Raw genomic sequence first — 23,629 nt, forward strand, 5'->3', positions numbered from 1 at the left:
TTCCTGGTACCAAGGAAGGGCAAAGACTGGAGACCTATTTTGGACCTATCCATCCTAAACACATTTTTACTCGTACCAAAGTTCAAGATGCTCACATTACAGCAGCTTCTTCCCATGCTGGGCAAGGAGTCTTGGCTGGTGACATTGGACCTCAAGGAGGCATTACCTGCATGTCCCAATCAGACAAGTTTGCGGAAGATACCTCAGATTTCTTGCAGGTTCATCCCATTATCAATTCTCTGCATTGCCCTTTGGCTTATCTACTGCGCCCAGAGTGTTCATGAAATGCCTGGCATCAGTAATTGTCTTCTGCAGACTTCAAGGGATACAAATATACCCATATCTAGATGACTGCCTGATCCAAGCGGACAGCAAACACACTCTTCTGAAACACCTGGCGTTTGTAATAATGTTGAAATCTCTGGGATACACAGTCAACAAAAAGAAGTCGAGACTAATACCCTCTCAAACAATAATTTTCCTAGGTGCCAGCTTGGATACAAACACCCAGATGGCCTACCTCACGCCAGAGAAACAAGGGCAATTAACTCTATACTTCAGAAAACTGGCAACCTTCACCAGGCTGACTGCAAGGAAAATCCTGCAGGCTCTGGGATTCATGGCATCTTGCATCCTGCTAATCCCATGTGCAAAGCTGCATATGAGGAAACTTCAATGGTACCTAAAAAACTTATGGTCTCAACACAGCCACAGTTTGGAAACAATCATACCACTGATTCCATGTCTTCAAAAGGAATTTCTGTGGTGGGCTCAAGCATGCCAAAGAAACATAGGTCTCCCATTCTGCAAGCCTCAAGCAAATCAAGTCATCAAAACAGACGCCTCGGACTACGCCTGGGGGGAACACATGACAGATCGGTGCATTCAGGGCAAATGGTCACAAAAAGAAAAGCACCTACACATCAATCAAAAGGAAATGCTAGCAGTAATAAATGCTATTATGGCTTTCAAAGACCTACTGCATCCAGGGCAGCTATTGATAAGAACAGACAACACCACAGTGATGTGGTACATAAACAAACCGGGAGGAACTCATTCATATCCCCTGTGCAGACTATCTATGTCCCTTTGGAACACGGCTCTGGAATTGCAAATCCAATTTCAAGCACAATTCCTGCCAGGGAAGGAAAACACACTGGCAGACAACCTGAGCAGAAATATGACAGATCCACACGAATGGAAGTTGCATCCTCAAGTTTTTACAATGATAATTCAAGCATGGGGAAGGCCAGACATAGATCTCTTTGCCACCCACAGAAATTACCAATTGACAAAATTCTGCTCAAGGACCTTTCATCCACAGGCCTGGAAAGTGGACGCACTCTATTTCAATTGGACAACAATGATGGTTTATGCCTTTCCACCTCTTCCACTGCTGGCCAAAGTTCTATTAAAAGCCAGAGCAGACAGACCAAAGATGATTCTCATTGCTCCAGACTGGCCAAGACAACACTGGTACCCACTCCTGAGGAGCCTGACGCATTCCCCACCGTGGATCCTGCCTCTAATGCCTCTTCTACTGACTCAGCACAACTTCAAAACTCTTCACAGTCAGCTGAAAACACTCAATCTAGCCGCATGGAGAATTCCTTAAATTCACAGCAGACCCTAGTCTCCAAGGAGGTGCAGGATGTCATTTTGGAGGCCCGAAGGCCTTCTACTAGAAAAGCCTACTCTGCAAAATGGAAACGGTTTTGTGTCTGGAATCAGAAAAAGGGTCAGAATCCCAGAATACTGAATTTACCTCAAATACTACAGTACTTAGCCGAGCTGCTAAGCAGTGGACTTTCATTCTCCTCCATCAAAATTCATGCCTCAGCCATTTCGGCAGAGTACAACACTGATCCTCCTTTATTCTCTCACCCTCTCTTAAGACAGTTCCTCAGAGGGGCTAAGAATATAAAACCCCCAAGGAAGCAACCAGTACCTGCTTGGGACCTCAATTTCATTCTAGAAAAACTAACCCTGCCTCCTTTTGAGCCAGCTGCTTCAACAGATCTGCAATATTTGTCATGGAAAACAGCCTTCCTTCTAGCTATCACCTCAGCACGCAGGGTTTTGGAACTACAAGCCCTCATGGCTGTGCAGCCTTTCATCATTTTCCATCAGGACAGAGTTTCCTTACGAACCAATCCTTCATTTATGCCAAAGGTAGTATCCAGGGTAGCCTTGAATCAGGCTATCCACTTACCTACATTTTACCCTAATCCACAAAACAAAGGGGAGAGGCTACTACATTCCTTGGACATTCACAGACAGCTCCATTATTATTTGGACAGAACAAAGCCTTTCAGAAAATCAGAGCAACTCTTTGTGTCCTATGCTACAGGTGCTCAAGGGAAGCCGATTTCCAAACAGACAATCTCAAAATGGATAGCCCACTGCATACACTTTTGTTACTCTTTTCATGGTAAAACTGTACCTACAGGCATCAGATCTCACTCCACAAGGGCCACAGCTACCTCTGTTGCCTTCCTCAGGGGGGTTCCTACCAAAGATATTTTGGAAGCAGCCACTTGGAGTTCTGTACATACTTTCTCCAAGCACTATCACCTACCATTATACTCCAAAACTAGAGCGGGCTTTGCCACTGCAGTCTTGCAGGGCATCCTGGCTCCACCTAGTTCCACTTAGTGCCTACCACTCCTTTATTAGCTTTGGGATTCTACCCATCTGTTATGACTGCAGCTGTATGCACGATGAACATAGTACAGTTTTGTACCTACCATAAATGTAGATGTTCGAGTGCTAATACAGCTGCAGTCCAGGTTTCCCTCCCTCCTTCCCCTCTTGGGACAGGCCTTATAGCTAACACCTCCTCATACAACCTCATTGGGGTATTCTTTTATGGTGTATTTGCTTGCAACTACTGTTTTCTGATTATATTGCATTTGCTTTACTAAATAAATTTATGTTTTGCCTTCCTTCTGGGGGCACCTGACATCTGGGGCAAGAAAAACTGAAGAAAATGGCGTCGGCGGGTTCTTTTATACCCCTGTTGCACTGACGTCAGGGAAGAAGTGACGACAACCGACGCCGGACCTAGACTTTGGAATTCGGCCGACCGAGGACCCGCCTGACGGCAGGAGAACCCATCTGTTATGACTGCAGCTATATTAGCACTCAAACATCTACATTTATGGTAGGTACAAAACTGTACTTTCTTTGGAGCCTTTGTGGTGTGTATAAGGTCTAGGTTTTGGAGACCTTGAGGTGTGTGTAAGGTCCAGTTTAGACTGGATTTTGGGCTAACATCTCTTCCCATCAGAAATTTCTAAAAGCCCTGAATCATCCTGTCCATTGAAATGGATGTCAAGAATGTTATATCAGCCTAGAAACATCCTTTGTGTACGCCTGTGCTCCCCCCACAAAAAAAGGAGGCTGACACACTTTACAAGCCCCTGTTACAATGGATCAAGCCCCTCAGTTTACATTTCTGAGTCAATGTCTTTGGCTTCCTTCTGGCAGGTTGTTGGTTGTGAAACCTTTGCTGTACTTATAAGAGCCAAAATTCTGGACAAATGGGACAATAAATATTATTCCTGTGCTACATTAGGTCATACAGCTCTCAAAGATTCATATCAGCTGTAGAAATTCTGCTCCTTAGTGGACAAGGCTCTTGAAAAAACTTGTAGACCTCCCCAGATGTGGTTTATGAAGGACCTGATTTATTTTCTGTTATCTTCCACCTGCATCCTGGTGCAGAATGATGAAGCTCTTACTATAACCCAGATCAAGTTCCTGCCTGCCCACCAGCATTGCCAAATGAAGCCCCTTTGTGAGGCCATCCAGCAGTTATTCTTTATGGTCTTCTCCCATATGCAAGTTTTTCTTGTTGCTGTGGCCACTGTCAGATCATCATCCTTTATTATGTGTTAGGACTTGCATCTGCTTCAGTGGATCACTTTTCGACTATTGCTTAAAAATGCATCTTCATCTTGACATCATTGCTGGTGTCCATCACCAAACTGTGCCAGTTTTTCAGACACCAGCCACCTTATAATCTTAACTGCTTCCTGGGTCTTCAGTTGTTGAGATCTTGAACATTGTTCTTTTAGACCTGTTGCTCACTGCATCATTTGGAATACAAATCATCTTTGACATAGTGAAATTATCTCAGACCTCTACCAGCCATTCCAAAAGGTCCATAATTCCCTATTTAGATTGCCCAGATCTGTCCATCTTTTGTCCTGTTTAGTTGTGACTAAGTCACTTTAGATCATTGAATGAGTTTTGCTGTTTTCTTCACCAGGGTGTCTATAGCATGTAGTCTAGAGTCTAAATGTAAATGACAGGTCTCAAAAATGTGTTATTGACCTTTGGTCCAGTGTATTATGGCATAAGCATCACTTAGAATCATTCCTGTGTATGAGTATAATATTTCTTATGGAAGATTTATCATTTGCATCAAAGGTTAGTTGTAATGCTTTGGGTTCAGTATATTTATGTATTTATTATTTGTTGATCAGGTTTGTCCCAGTAGACTGGCAGTTCTTTTTGAGTGAGAACCTAGGTGGTATTTATACTGTATTATATCATCTGTGTTTTTTTTCTTCTTCTACTGAAGCTGTTTCCACATTGTTATTAATAATGCTTGAGAGATTTTGTGATGTACCTGAGTAGGATGATAAGATTAGTCAACCAAAACTACAGTATTAAACTTTATAAAAATGGTGAGTTATAGTTATTTATTTATTTTTTTGCTTGCTTGTTTTTTGAAGTCTTTAGAGAAGGTCATCTTGGCTGGGAGTGAAACTTCAGAGCAAATTGAGCGAGTTTTGACTGAAAAGGACCATCTTCTTAATGAAACACAGAGCTATTTGGAGGAAATAAAACAGAAAGAGATTCAGAACCACCAACTCCGTTCCAAGGTGAGAAAGAATTCTTATTTGACCCGTTGTCTTTAAAAGTGTGCAAGTAAAAGTACAATCAGTCCTGCCTCGGATCTTGTTGCAAAGTGTACTATGAGGCCATAGAAAATATTTCTTAGCTCTGATGCTTATTGGATCATTTCAGTCATTTTGTTATGGGTGTCATTTGCCAGATCATTTATATTCTGTTTATCCCTGCTACCTGCAAATCACTAAAATCTCTTATGAAATGACTAGCTCATTCATTCCTCTTGGGATGAGAACCGGTTATAGGAGGTTGTCATTCAGGCAGCCTTTAGTTGTGTACTTAACCCTAACTTACCTCTATCCCAGTGCATTCTAGTAGTCATGCTTCACATTAATGATAACTTGATACGTGCATGTAACTGGTCCTGTAGATAATCTTGCTGCAGCCTGTAGTGCTGTTTGTTGGAGTATATATTTTCTTGGCAGTCATTGCTGTCTCTAAGCCACTGCTTGGTGTCAGCAGTACAGTGGATCAAACTATTTTTCTGCCCTGAAGGGTAAGTGAGACAGCATTTGCCATTCAGTCTAATCCCGTCACCCATCTCTGCCAAAACATGGGCTTCTGAGCAATCCCAGGTCACTGGGTCACCTTCACTGGAGTCATGCCTGTAGCCATGGTGCTAACTTCTTTGTCAGACCTTTTTTTAAAACCCATTGTTAATATTTTGACTTTAGCAGCAGTATGAATAAGATGTGCTGCATTTTATGCATATTTTCTTATGCCCTTAACTATTCTTGGTTCTTTGGGATGCCTTCTATGCACAGGAAGTTGTCTAGGCTTGCCCTATTTACTTTGTTCTTTTGAGTAACACATGGTAGATGTAGTAGGGTAGGTGTACTGCCTTTTCTTAAAGCTATGATTATGTGTGTGTCAAGATGCTTTCTCAACAGGAATAGGACTTATGAATGCCATGGCCTCTGTCCCAGGAACCACTTTGTTTAATTTGCTTTTTAGCCATTGATGCATTTAAATTAATATATTTCTAGATCCACATGTGCAAATGAGTAGTAAACTGGCTGGAAACTGCTCTCAGTACTTCTAAAAATGACTAGTAGATTACTGCTTCAGAACAACCCTTTTGCCATGTAGGGGACTGTATTGTAAGTTAAACTTTCAACCTTCGTGGGTGGATATCCCCTCCTTAAGGTTATAATTTTTCATGCTCAGACCCCAGCTTGCCACTGTTAGCAGCAACTTTCCAGACAACATTTTCTGTTGGTCTTCCTCAACAGTTATTACAGCCAAACTCTCACTCAAACCCTAATAGCCCCAACCCAGAAATCCATGCCATTCGTATGCATCAGTTTCTTTGTGATTTGTTGACCTGTAGAAATATGTTGACCAAAGGGGACTGATTTCAGACAGAGCCGAAGTGTGTAACACAAAATAACAAGCATAAGTTAGCGCCATTACCATTCACTGTAAATAATATGCATTACTTACAGAAATGGAGGTTGAGCAATAGGTATGAAAACTTACAGAAGGCAGTTGACAGTTTGATGTGGTGATGAGCAGACACCAGCTCAGTTTCTGCTTAACACCTTGTCTATTGTTAACAGCTAAACAGACATGTCCAGTATTGTGACAGTATGTTAACTGACTAGTCTTTTCTCCTATAGTTTATATGTTCTGTTTATTTTCTTCTACCCAGTCTGCAGGATATATGCGAGCCTTTGAGTTTAGTCTGTTTACTTTCACAGTTACAATATCTCTAAGTGCACCTTTCTAGGTTCTCCCTTATAATATATTTTTCACTAGAAGACGTATGCAACTTAGAAATGTTGAACTGAATCACTAAATGTCACCATTCACTGTTCAGTAATTTTGTGTCAGCCTGTATGCATGTGATTATGCCTGTAGTCTTTTAAGTATGTAATTAACCAGTAGTCTAAACAGTTGCTGCATCTGTGCTCACCTTATAGTTTCTTTTGTTGCACTTACTAACTGCTGAGAAATTTCATATTGCTTTTAGCTGGTAAGCAGAGTTTGCCTTAATTATCGAAAGGGTAAGTTAGCACAGAAAAAAGCCTTTCGTTTTCTTTTCTTTTTTTTTTTACTTTTTTATTTTAGAGTAACTCTGGTCTACATTGCTGATCTGCTTTCTTTGTATGTTAGTTGTCTGGCTTGCTCTTGAAATTAAGGAAGTTCCCATCTTATTTCAGAGGGAGAAAGCCCTGATTTCACTTCAGATGGCCGGAGTTTGAATAGTGTCTTGGAAATATTGTGTAAGAGGTGGAAGAGAGTGGCTAACACCGACTTAGCCATCCATGAGAAAGGAAGGGTGACTTGACGTGCTGCATTGCTGGACCACAGCCAGCAGGATGCAATCACTTAAGCCATAGTGATGGTAACCATTTACAGTGTCATGACTAGCAATGTCAAGAACCAAATTGTGTTGACAGAATTATTGGAAATCTGGACTTAAATATACTAAGTCCACAATTCCCATTTTTTGGAATATTCCCTTTTCTTCCAAGGTATGGTGATCTTAGAGTTGGCATGTATATATAAAGTTTGGAGGGTGTGTGTGTTGGGGGGGTTACCTCCTTGCAAAAAACAAGTTAAAGGAATGGAGTGATATTGGATAATCACCCTTCACCTATTTTTTTTTTTTTTTTGCTGTCTCAGGACATGTGTGGTTCCCATCATTTCAGAAGTGAGCTTACAGTGACTGCATGCTATGAGCCAGCTGGGGTTGCGGGCTCATTGTATGTAAGTATGCCTTTCTCCTACTCAGTGGTACTTGTGTAAGACACTGGCTACCATAGAGAGGGAGTTAGAGTGGTAGTGGACCTCTCACATACACAATAGTGTGCCAGTACCAAACTCTTGCCTCTGCAGGCAATGAGTGCGTCACTTGGGTCCCATCCTGGTCAAGGAGTGAGTGGGTCATAGGGCTTCCACCCTGACCATAGAATGTGTGAGCCAACTCTGTCCATGTTGGGAGGACAAAACAGGTCATTAGGGTAGCAATGGGGCCTGAAATCATGGGCTTGAGGGGAAAGAAGTAAGGAATCTCAGCACATAGTAGCTTATAGTTCCTTTTCATCCTGAAGACAACTTGGGTGCTATAGTTTTCTTTCTAACCTGACTCAGTTGTTAAATGCATTAGCAGATTATTTAAGTTGTATTTGATTTTAGTTTCTGCGTTTATATTGTCTTAATATTAGGAGTGCTAGGTTAAGACCGAAAAACTAAGTTTACTTTTGTCACTTCTTAGTGTAGCTTGGGTGGTGATTGCTGCCTGCTACATAAGTGCCTTTATTGCAATTTTTTTTTTTTATTAGTAAACAAGAGGCAGGTTAATGTTTATTTTCATGTTGATGTTAAACCTGCTGATTCTTTTTCCATTATTCATACTTTTCCATGTTGTGATGTCCTTCATGGATGCATCTGCAGTCATAACAACTGGGTTGTCCTGTCGTCAGGCAGCCCTTCAGTCGGCCGGATTCCAAAGTCCGGGTCCGGCTTCGGCTGATGTCGCACTTCACCCGACGTCATCTCTGTTGGTCTTCGGGTATAAAGGCATCAGCCGGCGCCATTTTCCTCAGTCTTTCTTGCCGCGTGGCGCCCGAAGCAGAAGCTGTTCGCAAGTGCCGGTCGGTCGGATCCAGAGATTACTTCTACCGAATACTACTTCGAAGACTTCTAAAGCTAAGTACCCCGTTGGGGACTCTTTCTTGCCTCAGCCGATGTCAGAAAAAGTTAATAATTGTTTAACCTGTGGGAAACAAATACCTCATAAGGATATCCACTCTTACGGTCTGCCTTGTTTAGGCCCAGCCCACGACGTAGCAGCCTGTTCGGCCTGTGCTTCTTTCAACCGACGAACGTTTAGGCGTCGGTCGGAGTTTGCTGAACAGTTTTTCAGTTCTGATTTTGCGTATATTATGCCGTCGGATCCTCCGACTACCCAAACTGCTAAAAAACGCAAAGATAAAGACCGACACTCGCGGTCCGCGGTTTCGGCCGAAACCATGGTTAAGCAAACCGCGAGTGTCTCGGTTTCGGCCGAAACCGAGAAAACTGATCAGAATACAGCAGAATCTATCACTACCACTGAGGCCCCTGCTACTTCTCTTGAATCCGCCTCAGAAATTTTATCCACTACGGTGGTTGCCACTGACTTATCAGACACCATTCCCTTGGATGTGTCTACCCCAGCACGTGGTGCTGCTAGGCCTCCAGCAGCCATGTCCATTAAGGCCTTTGCCAGGGCCAAAGCAGCCAAAACTGCTAGAACAGTGCCTGCTAAACCCCCTACAACCCGGCCCTCTTCTAGTTCACAAATGCTTACTCTGGCAGAAGATTTAATTTCATTAATTAGGGGATCTCAATCTCACCCAGACAGGGCCTCTCAGCCCCCAGAGAAGAGACCTAGGGCAGAGCCCCCCGAGCCTGTGTCCTCTGATGATTCTGCTGATGAATCAGACTTAACAGACCAGCCAGAGGCTCCTTTCTCCATTTTTGAAGACTCAGATGCTGAAGAATCCATTCCAGCTGCCTCCCCACCAGAAGAATTTTCCTTTGGGGAAACCTTACATGCCATGCGAGAGCAGTTCCAATGGCAGCAGCAGGATTTCTCAGACTCCAGAAAAAGACTTAGAACCTTTCTGCACCTTCCACAACACAGGCCCTTAGCTATACCTCCTGTGCTCTCTGTAGTGGATGATGCCTTCAATGATGTCTGCTCTGCACCAGATTCTTTACCTCCAGCCCCTGTCAAACCAGACAGATTTTACAGGGTACCAGACACTCATCACCACCTTTACAAGGCCCCACTTGCAGACCCCAAAACTATATCTCAGGGTCCCAAGGCAGTAGCCGCGACCACAGCTAAAAACCCTATTTCTTCTGAAAGGGAAGCCAGGTCTTTAGACAGATGGGGCAAAAAGGTTTACACTTCAGCTACTCTCTCAGCTAGAGCTTTAAACTGTCAGTTTCACATGATACAATACCAAGAGTTTATGCTTGATCAGTTAACAAAAAAGCTATCCTCTGATGAATCAATTGATAAGAAATATGTATTAGAAATGGTAAATAGCATACAACAGGTTAGTAACCATTCCCTAAAATGTGGCTATGATGCACTGGAGGCTTCATTTAGATCAGCCATGACTGGCACAGTGATAAGAAGGCATGCATGGCTAAAGGAACAAGCTTTACCGGATCATGTTAAAGCTAAGTTATTAGATGCTCCTATGGATAAGACCAGCTTGTTTGGTACACCTGCCCAGCAGGTAATGAAGAAAATGGAAGAAAAGGCAAAATCTGTTCAAGCGGTTAAAGATTTCTTCCAGGTCCAACCCCCAAGGTTTAGCAGGAACTGGCCTGCCAAAATTGGTCCTTTCCTGACTCCACAAGATCCCAAAGGGGCAGGAATAGACGTTCCAGAGGCAGAAACCAATCCAGAGGAGGTGCCTACAGAGGTCGACAGTGGCAAGGTAACAACAGAGGCACAGACACAACCACTGCCACTACAACAACACAGCCACAGTGACTTAACTCTAATTCCGCCTACCAGGGAACAAATAGCAGCTCCATTAGGCGGCAAATTAACCTTATTTTCAAAGAACTGGCACTATATCACAAAAGACAAGTGGATTTTACAAACCATAGATCAAGGTTACGGTTCCACTTCCACACTTTACCAGTCAAAAGAGGAATGCCAAATCTACCTCCAAATCAAAAAACAGAGGCTCTACAACAGATAATGCAGTTAGCAAACATGAGAGCTGTGGAAAGAGTGCCAACAACAGAACAAGGAAAGGGATTCTACTCAAGACTATTCCTAGTTCCAAGAAAGGAAAAAGTTGGAGACCTATTCTCGACCTGTCCACCTTAAATACATACATCATTGTCCCAAAATTCAAAATGCTGACCCTACAGCAACTTCTTCCCATGCTGGGCAAGGAGTGTTGGCTGGTAACTCTAGATCTCAAGGAGGCATACCTGCACGTCCCCATTTGACCAATCTGCAGAAGATACCTCAGATTTCTTGCAGGATCAGAGCATTATCAATTCTCAGCATTGCCCTTTGGCTTATCTACTGCGCCCAGAGTATTCACAAAATGCCTGGCATCAGTAATCGCCCACTGCAGACTACAGGGAATTCAAATTTACCCATACCTGGATGACTGCCTGCTACAAGGGGACAACAAAAGCAAGCTGACAACAGATTTACAAAGGGTCATTTACTTGCTACAAGCACTGGGATACACAGTCAATTTACAAAAATCAAGGCTGATACCATCCCAGACAAGGACATTCTTGGGCGCGGAATTGGACACAGTAAAACAAATGGCTTTCCTAACTGCAGAAAAACAAAGAGAACTCCCTCTTTACTTCTTGGCACTAACAAAACAGAACAAGTTAACAGCAAGAAAAGTACTGCAGGCCTTGGGCTTCATGGCATCATGCATAATCTTGGTCCCACTTGCCAGACTACATATGAGAAAACTACAGTGGTATCTAAAGAATTTATGGTCCCAACACAGGCACAGCCTAGAAACAGAAATTCCACTAATTCCATGCTTAAAACAGGAGTTCCTATGGTGGGCTCAAGCATGCCAGTCAAACCCAGGGCTACCCTTTCGCAGATGTCAAGCAAGCCAGACCATCACAACAGGCGCTTCAGACCTAGGATGGGGGCCCACATGCTGGACAAATGCGTGCAAGGATTGTGGACAGGATCAACTTCACCTGCACATCAACCTAAAAGAAATGCTGGCAGTAAAACTGGCAATCCAAAACTTCAGACCATTTCTCAAAGAGGGCCAGTTGATGATAAGGACAGACAACACCACAGTCATGTGGTACATCAACAAACAGGGAGGCACTCATTCATACCCCTATGCAGAATGACTTTGGAGCTGTGGAACCTGGCACTCAGCTACAACATCCAGTTACAGGCAATATTTGTACCGGAAAAGAAAATACTCTAGCAGACATATTAAGCAGAACCACATCGGATGCCCACGAATGGATGCTACACCCGGACATCTTCAAGACCATCTCAAAGAAATGGGGAATGCCTCAGATAGATCTATTTGCTTCCCCTCTCAATCACCAGCTCAAAAAGTTCTGCACAAGGACATTCCACCCACCAGCATGGAAAGTGGATTCGCTCTCCTTCAGCTGGAAAGGCCTAACAGCATATGCATTCCCACCTCTTCCCTTGATACACAAGGTATTACTAAAAATCAAGGAAGAACGTCCAAGGATAATCCTAATAGCTCCAAACTGGCCAAGACAACACTGGTACCCACTGCTGAGGAGCATGTCTCAGAACAATATGTGGCCAATACCCTGATGCCTTTGATGTTAACTCAGAACAACTACAGCATCATGCATCCAAACCTAAAAGCGTTGCAACTGACTGCATGGAACATCACATAGCAGCAGCTAATCCAGAACTTTCCCAAAGAGTTAAAGACATTATTCTTGAAGCCCGCAGACCTTCAACAAGAAGGAACTATGCAGGAAAATGGAAAAGGTTTGTCATTTGGAGTACTGAAAGAGGAAAAGATGTGTCAAACATAGATATGCCTAACATTCTGGAGTATCTGGCAGAACTTCTTCATTCAGGCCTGTCCTACTCCTCCATCAAGATACATGCATCAGCTATATCAGCAGAATACAGCTTTGATCCACCTGTTTTTTCACACCCATTACTCAGACAGTTCCTCAGAGGAATCAAGAATGTAAAACCTCCAAGGAAACCACCATTACCAGCTTGGGACTTGAACTTTGTGCTAGAAAAGTTGACAATATCAGCCTTTGAGCCAGCAGCAACAGCAGACCTACAGCATCTATCGTGGAAAACCGCCTTCCTACTGGCAATAACCTCAGCCAGGAGGGTTTCTGAACTCCAGGCCCTAATGGCAGTACAACCCTTCCTAATCTTCCATCAAGATAGAGTGTCCATGAGGACTAATCCTACATTTATGCCTAAGGTGGTATCCAGAGTGTCTTTAAACCAGGCAATCCACCTACCTACCTTCTTTCCCAACCCACAAAACAGAGGGGAAAGAATACTGCATACCTTGGATGTACATAGACAGCTACGCTACTACCTGGACAGAACAAAAGTAGCAGAAAAACTGATCAGCTTTTTGTAGCCTATGCAACAGGAAGGGAAGGAAAAGCTATTTCCAAACAGACAATCTCCAAATGGATAGGAAATTGCATACGATTCTGTTACTCCTTCCATGGAAAACCAATCCCACAGAACATAAGACCTCATTCTACAAGGGCAACAGCCACTACCACAGCCTTTTTACGAGGAGTGGCAACCAAGGACATTATTGAGGCGGCTACTTGGACCTCCGTGCATACATTTGCCAAGCATTATAATTTGCCTCTATATTCCAGATCCCGAGCAGGGTTTGCCACTGCTGTACTGCAAGGGATCCTAAACACACCATAATCTAGTTTCTTCCTCCTCCCCTAGTTGGCTATGGTATTCTACCCAGTTGTTATGACTGCAGATGCATCCATGAAGGACATAGTACAGTTTTGTACCTACCATAAATGTAGATGTCCGAACTGGATAGCATCTGCAGTCAGGATTACCCTCCCTCCTTCCCCTCTGTGGTACTCCTAGGGTGTTTACCCTCCTAATAGCTAGCTGGCGGGGGGAGTCTTTTATGGTGTATTTGTTGTATATATGTACATACATGCTTATTTTTGTGTTTACCACTATCTTTTTGGAAACATTGGCATTTATCCAAAATTTTTAGCCTTCAAGAGGGCTACTGGCATCTGGGGCAAGAAACACTGAGGAAAATGGCGTCGGCTGATGCCTTTATACCCGAAGACCAACAGAGATGACGTCGGGTGAAGTGCGACATCAGCCGAAGCCGGACCCGGACTTTGGAATCCGGCCGACTGAAGGGCTGCCTGACGACAGGACAACCCAGTTGTTATGACTGCAGATGCTATCCAGTTCGGACATCTACATTTATGGTAGGTACAAAACTGTACTTTCTTAGTTCGGTAGCTGTTGATTTGCCCAACTGTTATACTAATGAAACATTAGCCAACCTCACAGCCTTGTCTTGTTCATGCCTACTACCTGCTCATTCCAAGTCTGATTGTACTTGTCCTGTTTTTTATACACCAGGAACATATTGTTTGAGGTGAAGTTTTAGTTAAAGAAGCAGAAGTGTTCTTTCATGTTTATGAGAGTGTCTTAGATTGTAAATAGAATTGTTGCTGCCATTTTGAAAGTTTGACATAAGAAAGTGGTAATTTGTACTAGGCAATTTAACAGAAGCATTATACAAACAGGCTCTAGAACTGGACATTAATGACTCAGTGGTACGGTGGTCGTGTTATTACCTCACAGCAAGAGGTTCTCCCTTTCGATTCTCGGCTGGGCTTGGGAGAGCCTTTGTGTGGAATCTGCATGTCCTCCCTGCGGTTGGGTAGTGTTCAAAAGACATGCATGCGTAAATGGGCGTGCCTTCGTTGAAGGTTGGGCATCGAGCTGGCACCTCGGTGTTTCATAAAAATCTACTGCCAGTCATTAGCGGACTGGAATTCCGCTGTGGCGACCCCTTACTGGGAAAAGCCGAAAGACAAACAACACCTGAAGGAGTCTGAGAGAATATTGGGGGAAGTACATTGTGATAGGTGGTGGGCTAAGCAGTGTGGTTAGGGACACTATGTGGTGAACCTTGTTTTGGAACATTTAGGAGGACTGCAAGACTGCACTGTAGATGGTGAGGGGAGTTCAGGAAGATGGTATTGGAATTGGAATGGTAGGGGTTAGAAAAATCAAAAAACATAGGGGGACAGCTTCAGCCAAGACAGTTATACAGGGGACCAAGACAGAAAGGGACATGGTGGGGGTACATACAGAAAGGGCAGTCAGGAATCAGAACAGGAGGAGATAGGAAGGGGACAGCTAGAGAACTATATGATGGCCAAAACGGAGGGAGATGAGAAGAGGGCAGATGAAAAATGAAACCCTGGAGTCTAGATTTTTGAAATATCCTTCTAAATCCATTGCCTTTAGACCTTTCCTACACTCTGGGCTACTGGGATATTTAACGTTTCAGTGTTTTGTGCTTTCTGGGAGACTGTCTGGGAAGGATGGAGAGACTGGCAGTTTTCATAAGGAAGCATTGTCATATGTGAAGTTTGATGTGAGGATGGACTGGGAGATGATGATGCCTAGAGTAGAAGAGAACTACAAGGTAGCTAGTCTTGAACAGTGAGAGATTCAGCTTATTAGTGCAGGACTTTGTCAGACAGAATAGACTTGTACATCTGGTCCTATCCTCCCTTTGGGGGAAGTGCAGTAGGAGAGAGAAAGATTTAAGTGAAGGTTTGTTATCCAGCAGTGATTACACACTGTGTAACACAGAATGTGGTGAAAAGTGATAAACGAAGTACAAAAATAATAGGATGGGATTTTAGAGTGTTGGATGAATTAGGGTCAGAAGGCAAAGTGAGGGGGATAAACAAATTATGAAATTAAGTATGGAGAGCTGTGGACAAGGATTTGAGAAAGAGGTAGAAAGGGAAAAAGAGAAGAAAATCAGTGTAACCGCAGAGTAACGTAAACTTAACAATTCTGGCAAAGAGAGGACATGTAAGAGGTTGAAGGGACAAAGTGAGGAAGTTGAAGAAATGCAGTACAGTAAAGTAGGCAAAAGATGGATAAAAAGAGTGAGGTTAGTGAGGCAGTGGTGTAAATCAGGATGGAGATGACCGAAGGGTCAAAAGAGGAATAGCAAAGGCTACTTCATATATATTGCAGAAGGGAGGGAGGAAGATACAGAATTCGCTAAGCTTAGTGAAGATGGGATGGGAAGTGTGAAGGTAACAAGATAGGGAACAAATAGTTACTGAAAGAATACTGTGCCTCAGTCTTAAGGGAATGGGGAGGGTGAGGTGCATTGATGAGAAGATCTACTAGGGAGGACAGTGGACAGACAGTTTGATAGAGGAGGAGGTGAAGATAAGTGGCTGTACGAAGGGAGGTTAGGACACACTGACCAAACAGACTGCTTCTCATGCTCCTCAGAAACCTGGCATGTGTGTTCACACATACTATGATGGGAACATAAAGCAAGTTACCGACCAAGTCATTAGTGTCTGATGAATGGAAGAGTTGGTACCTTTTTGCAGAGGATAGCAGGAAAGAATCCAGAGGGTTATATGCTGACTAACCTAATGTAGGTGGCAAAAATAGTCCTGGAAAAGATTCTTAAAGAAAAGATGGTTACTTTCCTAGAGGGCAGCAGTTCACAGGACACGAATAAGTGCAGTTATATGGCCAGAAGGAGCTGTTGGTCAAATTTGAGATGACAGGGTTACAAGAGAACTTGATACTGGAGGCTGGTAGGTATTTTACCTGAAGTTTATCAGAACCTTTGACTCATTACAACACTGGCAGTAACTAGAAAAACTGTAGGGATTGGAGTGAGGAGCTAGAATGCAGCATGATTTTAAGAAAGGGCTACATGGTTTTGCTGAGAGGAGTAGGAAAGAATAACAGAAGTGATTAGCAGAATACTGAACTACTAAAGAAGTCCAGTGGTCTTTGCATTATTCATTTTTGGACACCTTCTAAGGAATAGACAACAGCAGTATCCTTTGCAAGCAACAGAAACATAGGTGTAGTAGTTGATAATGGTGGTGTGGAGGAGAGTTTAAAAAGGGATTTGGAAGATGTGTTCCGGTGGGAAGAGAGAGATGATAGTTGAAGTTCAATTCATAGTGGCACAAAGTGCTTAATTAACTCACAGCAGGACTACTGTGGTTCATCTGAAGTGGCATGGGGCTGAGAGCAGCAGGGTGAAAAATGGGTTTTAATTGCACGTGGTTTGGACCACAAGGAGTTGAAGCATAGCATGAGAGCCGTAGCAGCAATGAACGGAATGCTAGGATATATCCTTAGGATGGTCCACTTCAGAAACAAACAAGGAATATTTCTGTGCCAGTTGCCAGAAGTCCTGCCTTACTTCCAGTACCATGGTCACGTTGTGCTATTGGACGAATTCCAGAGGGAAGCCACCCAAAGGGTATAACAGATAGAGAGGAAAGTATGATTGGAGATTACATTAGCAAGGAGATCTGAAGAAACAGGTAGTACAAGATTTGGGTGCCGAAGATTTTATTGGGGAGATGTGAAGAGGTCATCTTGAGCAGGAAGGACAGGGGACTATCCACTGGTTTAAACTGCAAAGCTGTAAAACTGCTTCTTCGTAGAGAACACCCATAAAATATGCTGTTGGGCTCCATTGTGAAAAACAAAAATGTGTTAAGGCATTCAGGAAGCCATGGGGCAGATGGACAGAGGGGAAGGGGGAGAGATGAATGGGTGGAAGTGTATTAGTTCACTTAATTAGCCAACTATAGTGGCATATTTTCTCCATTTGGTACCAGTAAAGTATCAAGTACATAATTACTGCAGTTTGCTTAATGTTTGTTTTCTTGCTTGTCTGTAGGTTGGATGCAATGTAAGGACCATTCTTTACTTGGGTGGTTTGTTTGATGATTGCTTATGCTTTTGATATATTATTATAGTAACTTGCATGGTTCCATATTCAAAGCTTTTGTTTAAGAGGATGCTGTAGGTCTGTAGTGTGGCTCAGTGTCACAAGCATGAGGTCCATTGTTGGATATCCTGCATGTTAAAAGTAAACTACAGTTCCCTCTAAAAGCTGGTTAAAAGTAAACTACAGTTCCCTCTAAAAGCTGGTTATTTTGAAACTCACTATTACATCATTAAAGTTTTTCCTGTTGTGGTGACTCTACTACTCCACCACCTTTTTAGTTGTATATGCTTAACTCTAAGGTCACTGTTCAGACTTGTAATTTCGCTAGTTTGTGGATCACAGTTAGGGTCCTCAAATTTCAACAGACACTCACATAATACGTTAAGAATAAAGCATTTCTCTACCATTTAGTAATATTGTCTGTGTTACGACTGTTTTATGAAATATTTTTGCTGTAATCCACTTTGCTTTACCTCCTTTGCTGTCGTATCCACCTTGCTTGTAACTTGCATTTCGATTTCTCATGTGTAAAGTTAGTCTAAAACTCAGTTTGTATAGATGTGCATCGCTGCATTACACAGTATATAAATTTATTTCTCTCTACACTGTGATCTGCTCACTCAGGCTGTGCCTGTAAATGGTCCACTGAAATCAGAGCACTACCACAATAAACAAATGTAAAGTATAATAAAATAATATATTTTTGTATTACTACAATTGGCATTCTTTTAGTTATTACCCAGTGTCCAAGCGATCTATGCACTTGGGCAAAATCACATTTGTCAGAGGAACTGGGTGCAGTTCAACTTTTGCATTGCCCTGAACAGCAAAGTGTTTGGAATTGAGTATTTTAGGGTGGGGATATAATCTTCCCTATGGGATGTGTGAATAGTGTACTGCTACAAAAAATAGCTTTCAAAAACCTCAGGTAGCATTTCTGTCTTCATTTTGCAACCAAGCTGTAGGACTATGTTGTTTTTTTCTTTATCTTTCCCTAAAATAAACCAGCTGTCTGCATGTTGAAATAGTTACTTTGTTTGCCGCTTTGTTCTACAAATTGCTTAACATCAACTTTTTCCCTTTAGTAGACATCAGATTCTCCACACTTAACTCCTGTTATCCAGTTCAATCTCAGAAAATATACTTTACTCTAAAAAGAAAAAAAAAATAGAGGTTGAAATAGATGATTAGTTGATAAGCTGAGTGAAGGGAAGGTTGGGTAAGACTGAGTAAGGGGATTCAGGATTATTGTTAAGAGTTACTTTAAGGTACCAGTTTGTGATATGTAGCTGGGTAGAGGGAGGTTCAAAAGGGATGTGATATGAGAGAGGATGAAAGAAGAGAGAAGAGGAAAAACAAGGTAGTAAGCTAGGAGATGTTGAAGGAGAATAGGAGAGTGTAATGAAAAATAAGTAGGGCTGTTAGAAGAAGAGTAGGTAGTGGTAAAGAAAGGGAAGAGGAATGTCAGTGGATTAGGGAGAAATAATGGTATAATAGGTCAGTATAGTGTCATTGGATAAGGTGAGGGGTAGCATAGCTTAGAATACACTGTGTGGTTGGACTGGAATTTTTGTCCAGCCACGAGATGAGCAGGAACACAACTGTTTGCTGTTTAGGTGGTGATTCAGTTCAGAATTTTAACCTGCAGTAATTGTTAAAGAGCAAGGGAGATGGATTTCCAGATTTTAGAGATGTAAGTTGAAAAGAGAGTCAGCAGTTGACTTGTTTTATCTAGCTATTAGCAGTCGCTTTTTATCTGCTGAGTGAAAAGACCTCTTTCGTGAGTAGTGTTGAAGGATGTGAGTTAGGATAGGGCACATCTCAGGTTTATGAAAATTGTTATGCGTAGGAAGTAGTTAAGATAGAGTCAGGAGATGAGGCAGTTGTAGATTCATAGATTCTTACTAAGCTAACTGCCCATGTGAGCCATTTTAAGCTTAGCCAATTATCCCTTGTGAGACTCAAACCCTGCACCTTGTGTTTGTAAGGCAAACACCTTAACCATTAGGCCACCCTCCCAACCCGCTCAGTAGCCTGTTTAACTGCTGTAGTGCTGTACAGTGTGAGAATTGTATGCCACATTACCAGCAAAATTGGCTACTTTGTTTTAACATTGCTCAAGGAAGTTAGTCTGAGTTGCCTGAACTTTCAGGAAAATGGAGAGTGCATAGAAGATAGTTGGAAAGAGGAAAGTTGTGATAATGGATTTCTAGTATTATCAGTTAGGTAAGGTTTTATCCTGTAGTGTGTGCCAATTTTTTGTCTTTTACATGGTAGACATAGTTCATATGTTCATCAAGTAATACACCTAGTAGTTTAGTGCAGGTTACTAGTTCAGATTGTGATGCTTGTAGCGATTGGAATGAAGAGGGTGGTGCATAAGATGAACTTGGATTTTTTGGGGGCGTTAGAAGAAGCTTGGAATCAGATAGCCATTTTTCATTGAAGGTAAGACAATCCTGGGTTAGTTGTTGCAGTGTAGCCATCTGCATTTTGGATGATTTTTGCATGTTTCCTTGCTGAGTGGAGGTCATTTACAAGCATGATGAATAAGAGAAGGCCTAGAATACAGCCATGTGGCACTTCCACTGCTAAGGTAATGAAGGAGGAGGTGTTATTTTGGCATTAAACAGCCTGTTGTTTGTAGGACAGATAGCTGTCAAACCAGCTGTGTGTGCGTGTGTATATGTATCTATCTAAACTTTAAAAGGATAATTTTTGTAGCCCTTGTGTGTGTGAAGTGTCAGAAACCTTTGATAGGTCAAGGAAGACTGCATACACTAGGTTCCCCCACTTCTGTTTTGATTTGTGGTGGTTATGAAGTAAGTAAGGTGGTAGTGGTGCTGTGATTAGGGCGGACGCCATGCTCTGTTACAGATAGCAGAGTTTTGGTTGAAATGGAGGAGAATAGTTGTGCTTGGATACATTTCTCAAGGACTTTCTTGAGAGTGAAGATTAGAGACGCCCTTGGTCTGTAGTAGGTAAAATTTGTGGAAGCGAGACATTTTGTTTGTTAGTCTTTCATTTTATATCTCTGTCCTTTTTGTTGCTATTATACAACTCTGTATTTGCATGCTCCTTTGTTCTGGTAGCTGAAAAAGTTATTGTTGCTCGTCCCCTTGTACATTGAAGATGAAGCAGGCGGGGTAGTTCATTTAAGATGCTTTATTACTTAAAAACATATCAGGATGGATAGCAGCATCAGTAAATATAAACAAACTGATTGACAGACACTTGCATGCTTACAACTCAACACCTGACTACAAAATGGCAGTTAGACTTGCAAGTGCTCAGTACTCAATACACTTGTACATGCCCACATGCCCACAGTAGGTTTCTTAAAGAGACATACATGCATTGATCTACATCCTCCCTCTTAAAAAAAAAAAAAGATTGCCCTTATCAAAATAACATTGCAATTAAACATGCATCAATATAGACATTAGAAACAAAACACAATGCTCATGTCCGAGTTGCTGTGTATTTGGAACATGGTCTGGAGATATGACCCAATCTCATAACATAACAGTCAGGACTGGGTTTAGCAACGAGGACAGTCTTCGGTGAAAAACTTATCAGGAACTTCCAAATTCATCACAGGAATAGGAATACTCTCTGGAGCTTCCACTGGAACTGGAGCATTGGACATCTCACTCTGAGATAGTGTCTTTCTCACATGCTGTGTGCTTTGGTATAGGTCTGACACCAGTATCATATTCTTACAATTCCACCTAAAAACTGTTCCTTCTGATTCCACAGTGTACAATCTTGGCTCTGGACAAATATCCTTCACAACTCCAATCTGATCATAAATTTGGATGTTTGCGTCCTTACCACTACTTCTTCTTCTAATGGATTGAGCAGTTTGCTGGTCTTATCGTAATAGGACTATTGGGTTTAGCATTTCTTCAATAGATTGGTTTTCACTGACCTGTTGTTCTTGACACAAGGTCACCAACAATTGACTACTGATTGGCAGTTTAGATGTTCTTCGTGTTTCTGACCTGTTGTTCTTGACACAAGGTCACCAACAATTGACTACTGATTGGCAGTTTAGATGTTCTTCGTGTTTCACTGTTGCAGTTATCACATTTGGGTTATCTGCTTCCATGTAGCCCTCAGTCGGCCTGATTATCAAAGTATTGGGTCCTGCATCGGTTGCTGTTTCATCTTCCATGATGTCAGGTAGTCAGGGGTATAAAGCATGCAGCCGACGCCATTACATCAGTCTTTCTTGCCGTGCGGTGCCTGAAGCAGAAGCAGTTCGCAAGTGCCGGTCGGCCGACTCCTGAAATTTTTGTTTTCGAATTTCAGATCCGAAGTCTTCAGCTAAGCTAAGTACCCCGTTGGGGATCCTTTTTCTTGCTCTAAACCGATGTCAGTAAAAGTTAACAGTTGTATTTCTTGTGCAAAACAAATACCTCATAAAGATTTTCATTCGTACTGCATTCCTTGCTTAGGCCCAGACCACAACGTACCTCGCTGTCGGTTTTGTGCCTTATTCAAACCTCGTACTATTTGTCGTTGGTTCATTTTCACATCTAAATATTTTGGTACTTGGTTCAGTTGTCCAGAAATGGCTTCGGTAAGCTACCCAACTACCATCATTTCGAAAAAACGCAAAGATAAGGACAGAGACATACCTCACAGGTCCAAAGCTGCCGATGATGCTTCTCCTAAGCTAGTTGCCAGTTCACCGGTACTCAATGAGACGCTTTCGCAGCCCCTAATACCCGCTACTTCAGATTCGCAGTCCTCTACTGAGACCCATTCGGAGTCTGGTATGCCGCGAGATGCTTCTTTGACTGTGGAACCTGCGGATGTCTCTACCTTGGATGGGTCTGAAGCCGCTGTGCAGGCACTGGCTTCTGAGGGTGTATTCAGTCCTACTGACTTGCATATTAAACCAACGCCATCTTCTTCTTCAAGGCCTAAAACTCGATCCATTCCCAGAAAACCGACGCCCAGAGCGCATGGTCAGGCCCCATGCCTAAAAAACAAATGATAAGAATGGCCGAAGACCTTATTACCTTATTACTGTAATCAGGGAAAGCCACCCTTCTCCCACTAAGAGACCTAGGACTGGTTTTCCTTCTAATTCTTCTGATCAGGATTCTGAAATTTCTGTTTTCTCTGATGACCAGGATTTGCCCTTATCTACCTATGAGGATTTTGATGCAGAGGAGCTCCATTCCCTGTGCTTCCCCTCCAGAGGATTTCTCTTTTGGTGAAACCTTGCATACTCTTAGGGAGCATTTCCTTTGGGAAAGCCAGGATTACTCTGACTCCAAAAAGAGGCTTAGGGAATTCTTACTCCTGCCTCAACACAGGCCTTTAGCTATCCCTCCTGTACTGGACATTGTAGATGATGCCTTCTTGGAATCTAGCTTGGCCCCTGACACTTTACCTCCTGCTCCCAGAAAACATGATGGGTTCCTCTTTAAAAATCCTACTGCGGATCCTGAGACCATTTCACAGAGACCCAAGGGCATTAAGGCTGCTGCTGCCAGAAACCCTACCCCCTCTGATACAGATTCCAGGGAACTGGATAGATGGGGTAAGAAGGTGTACAATTCTGCAACTTTGGCTATTAGGGCCTTAAACTGTCAGTTTCATATGTTAAAGTATCAGCAGCATATCATTGGATTGCTTGAATAGAAAATTATGTTGATTCTTGACTGTGCTGAAAATAAAGAATTGCAGTATTTAATGCATTCTGCTGAACAAGTTGGAAAACATACTTTGCAATGTGGTTTTGATTCATTAGAGGCATCTTGCAGGGCTGCTGTCACTGGGTCTGTACTTAGAAGGCATGCTTGGCTTAAGGAGCAATCTTTGCCAGATCATGTTAAAGCTAAATTACTGGATGCTCCCTTAAACCAAGACCACCTGTTTGGCAACAAAGCAGAAGTAGTACTTAAATAGATGGAGGAAAAAGCTAAATCTATGCAAACTGTTAAATATTTCCTGCAAGTACAGCCTCCCAGATTTAGTAGGCATTTGCCGTCTAAGAATTGGTCCTTTCCTGTCTCTTCCAGGCCTTCTCAGTCCAAACCCAGAACAAGCAGAACACCCAGGCTTCAGTCCCAAGGTACTCGCAGGCCTAAGCAGTGGGGGGCTCCCACTTCCAAACCAGGGAGTAGTAAGACTCCCCCCATGGTAAACTGCAGATTTGTCTTACACTTGGTAAAATAAAA

The 23,629-nt window shown here is 42.6% G+C and overlaps 1 protein-coding gene across 2 annotated transcripts in view; it reads left to right on the forward strand.

Moving 5' to 3' along the window:
- LOC122811120 (golgin subfamily B member 1-like) overlaps positions 1 to 23,629 on the forward strand; it is a 2,318,314-nt gene that overhangs the window by 1,934,320 nt on the left and 360,365 nt on the right. For both annotated transcript variants that reach the window (XM_044082720.1, XM_044082719.1), the window contains exon 20: positions 4,743 to 4,892. In XM_044082720.1, the coding sequence (XP_043938655.1) occupies positions 4,743 to 4,892 (150 nt within the window). The remainder of the gene's footprint in view (positions 1 to 4,742; positions 4,893 to 23,629) is intronic.

Source organism: Protopterus annectens, chromosome 9.part0 (assembly GCF_019279795.1).
Source record: "Protopterus annectens isolate FY-2018-M chromosome 9.part0, PAN1.0, whole genome shotgun sequence".
In the NCBI taxonomy this organism is placed as follows: Eukaryota; Metazoa; Chordata; order Ceratodontiformes; family Protopteridae; genus Protopterus; species Protopterus annectens.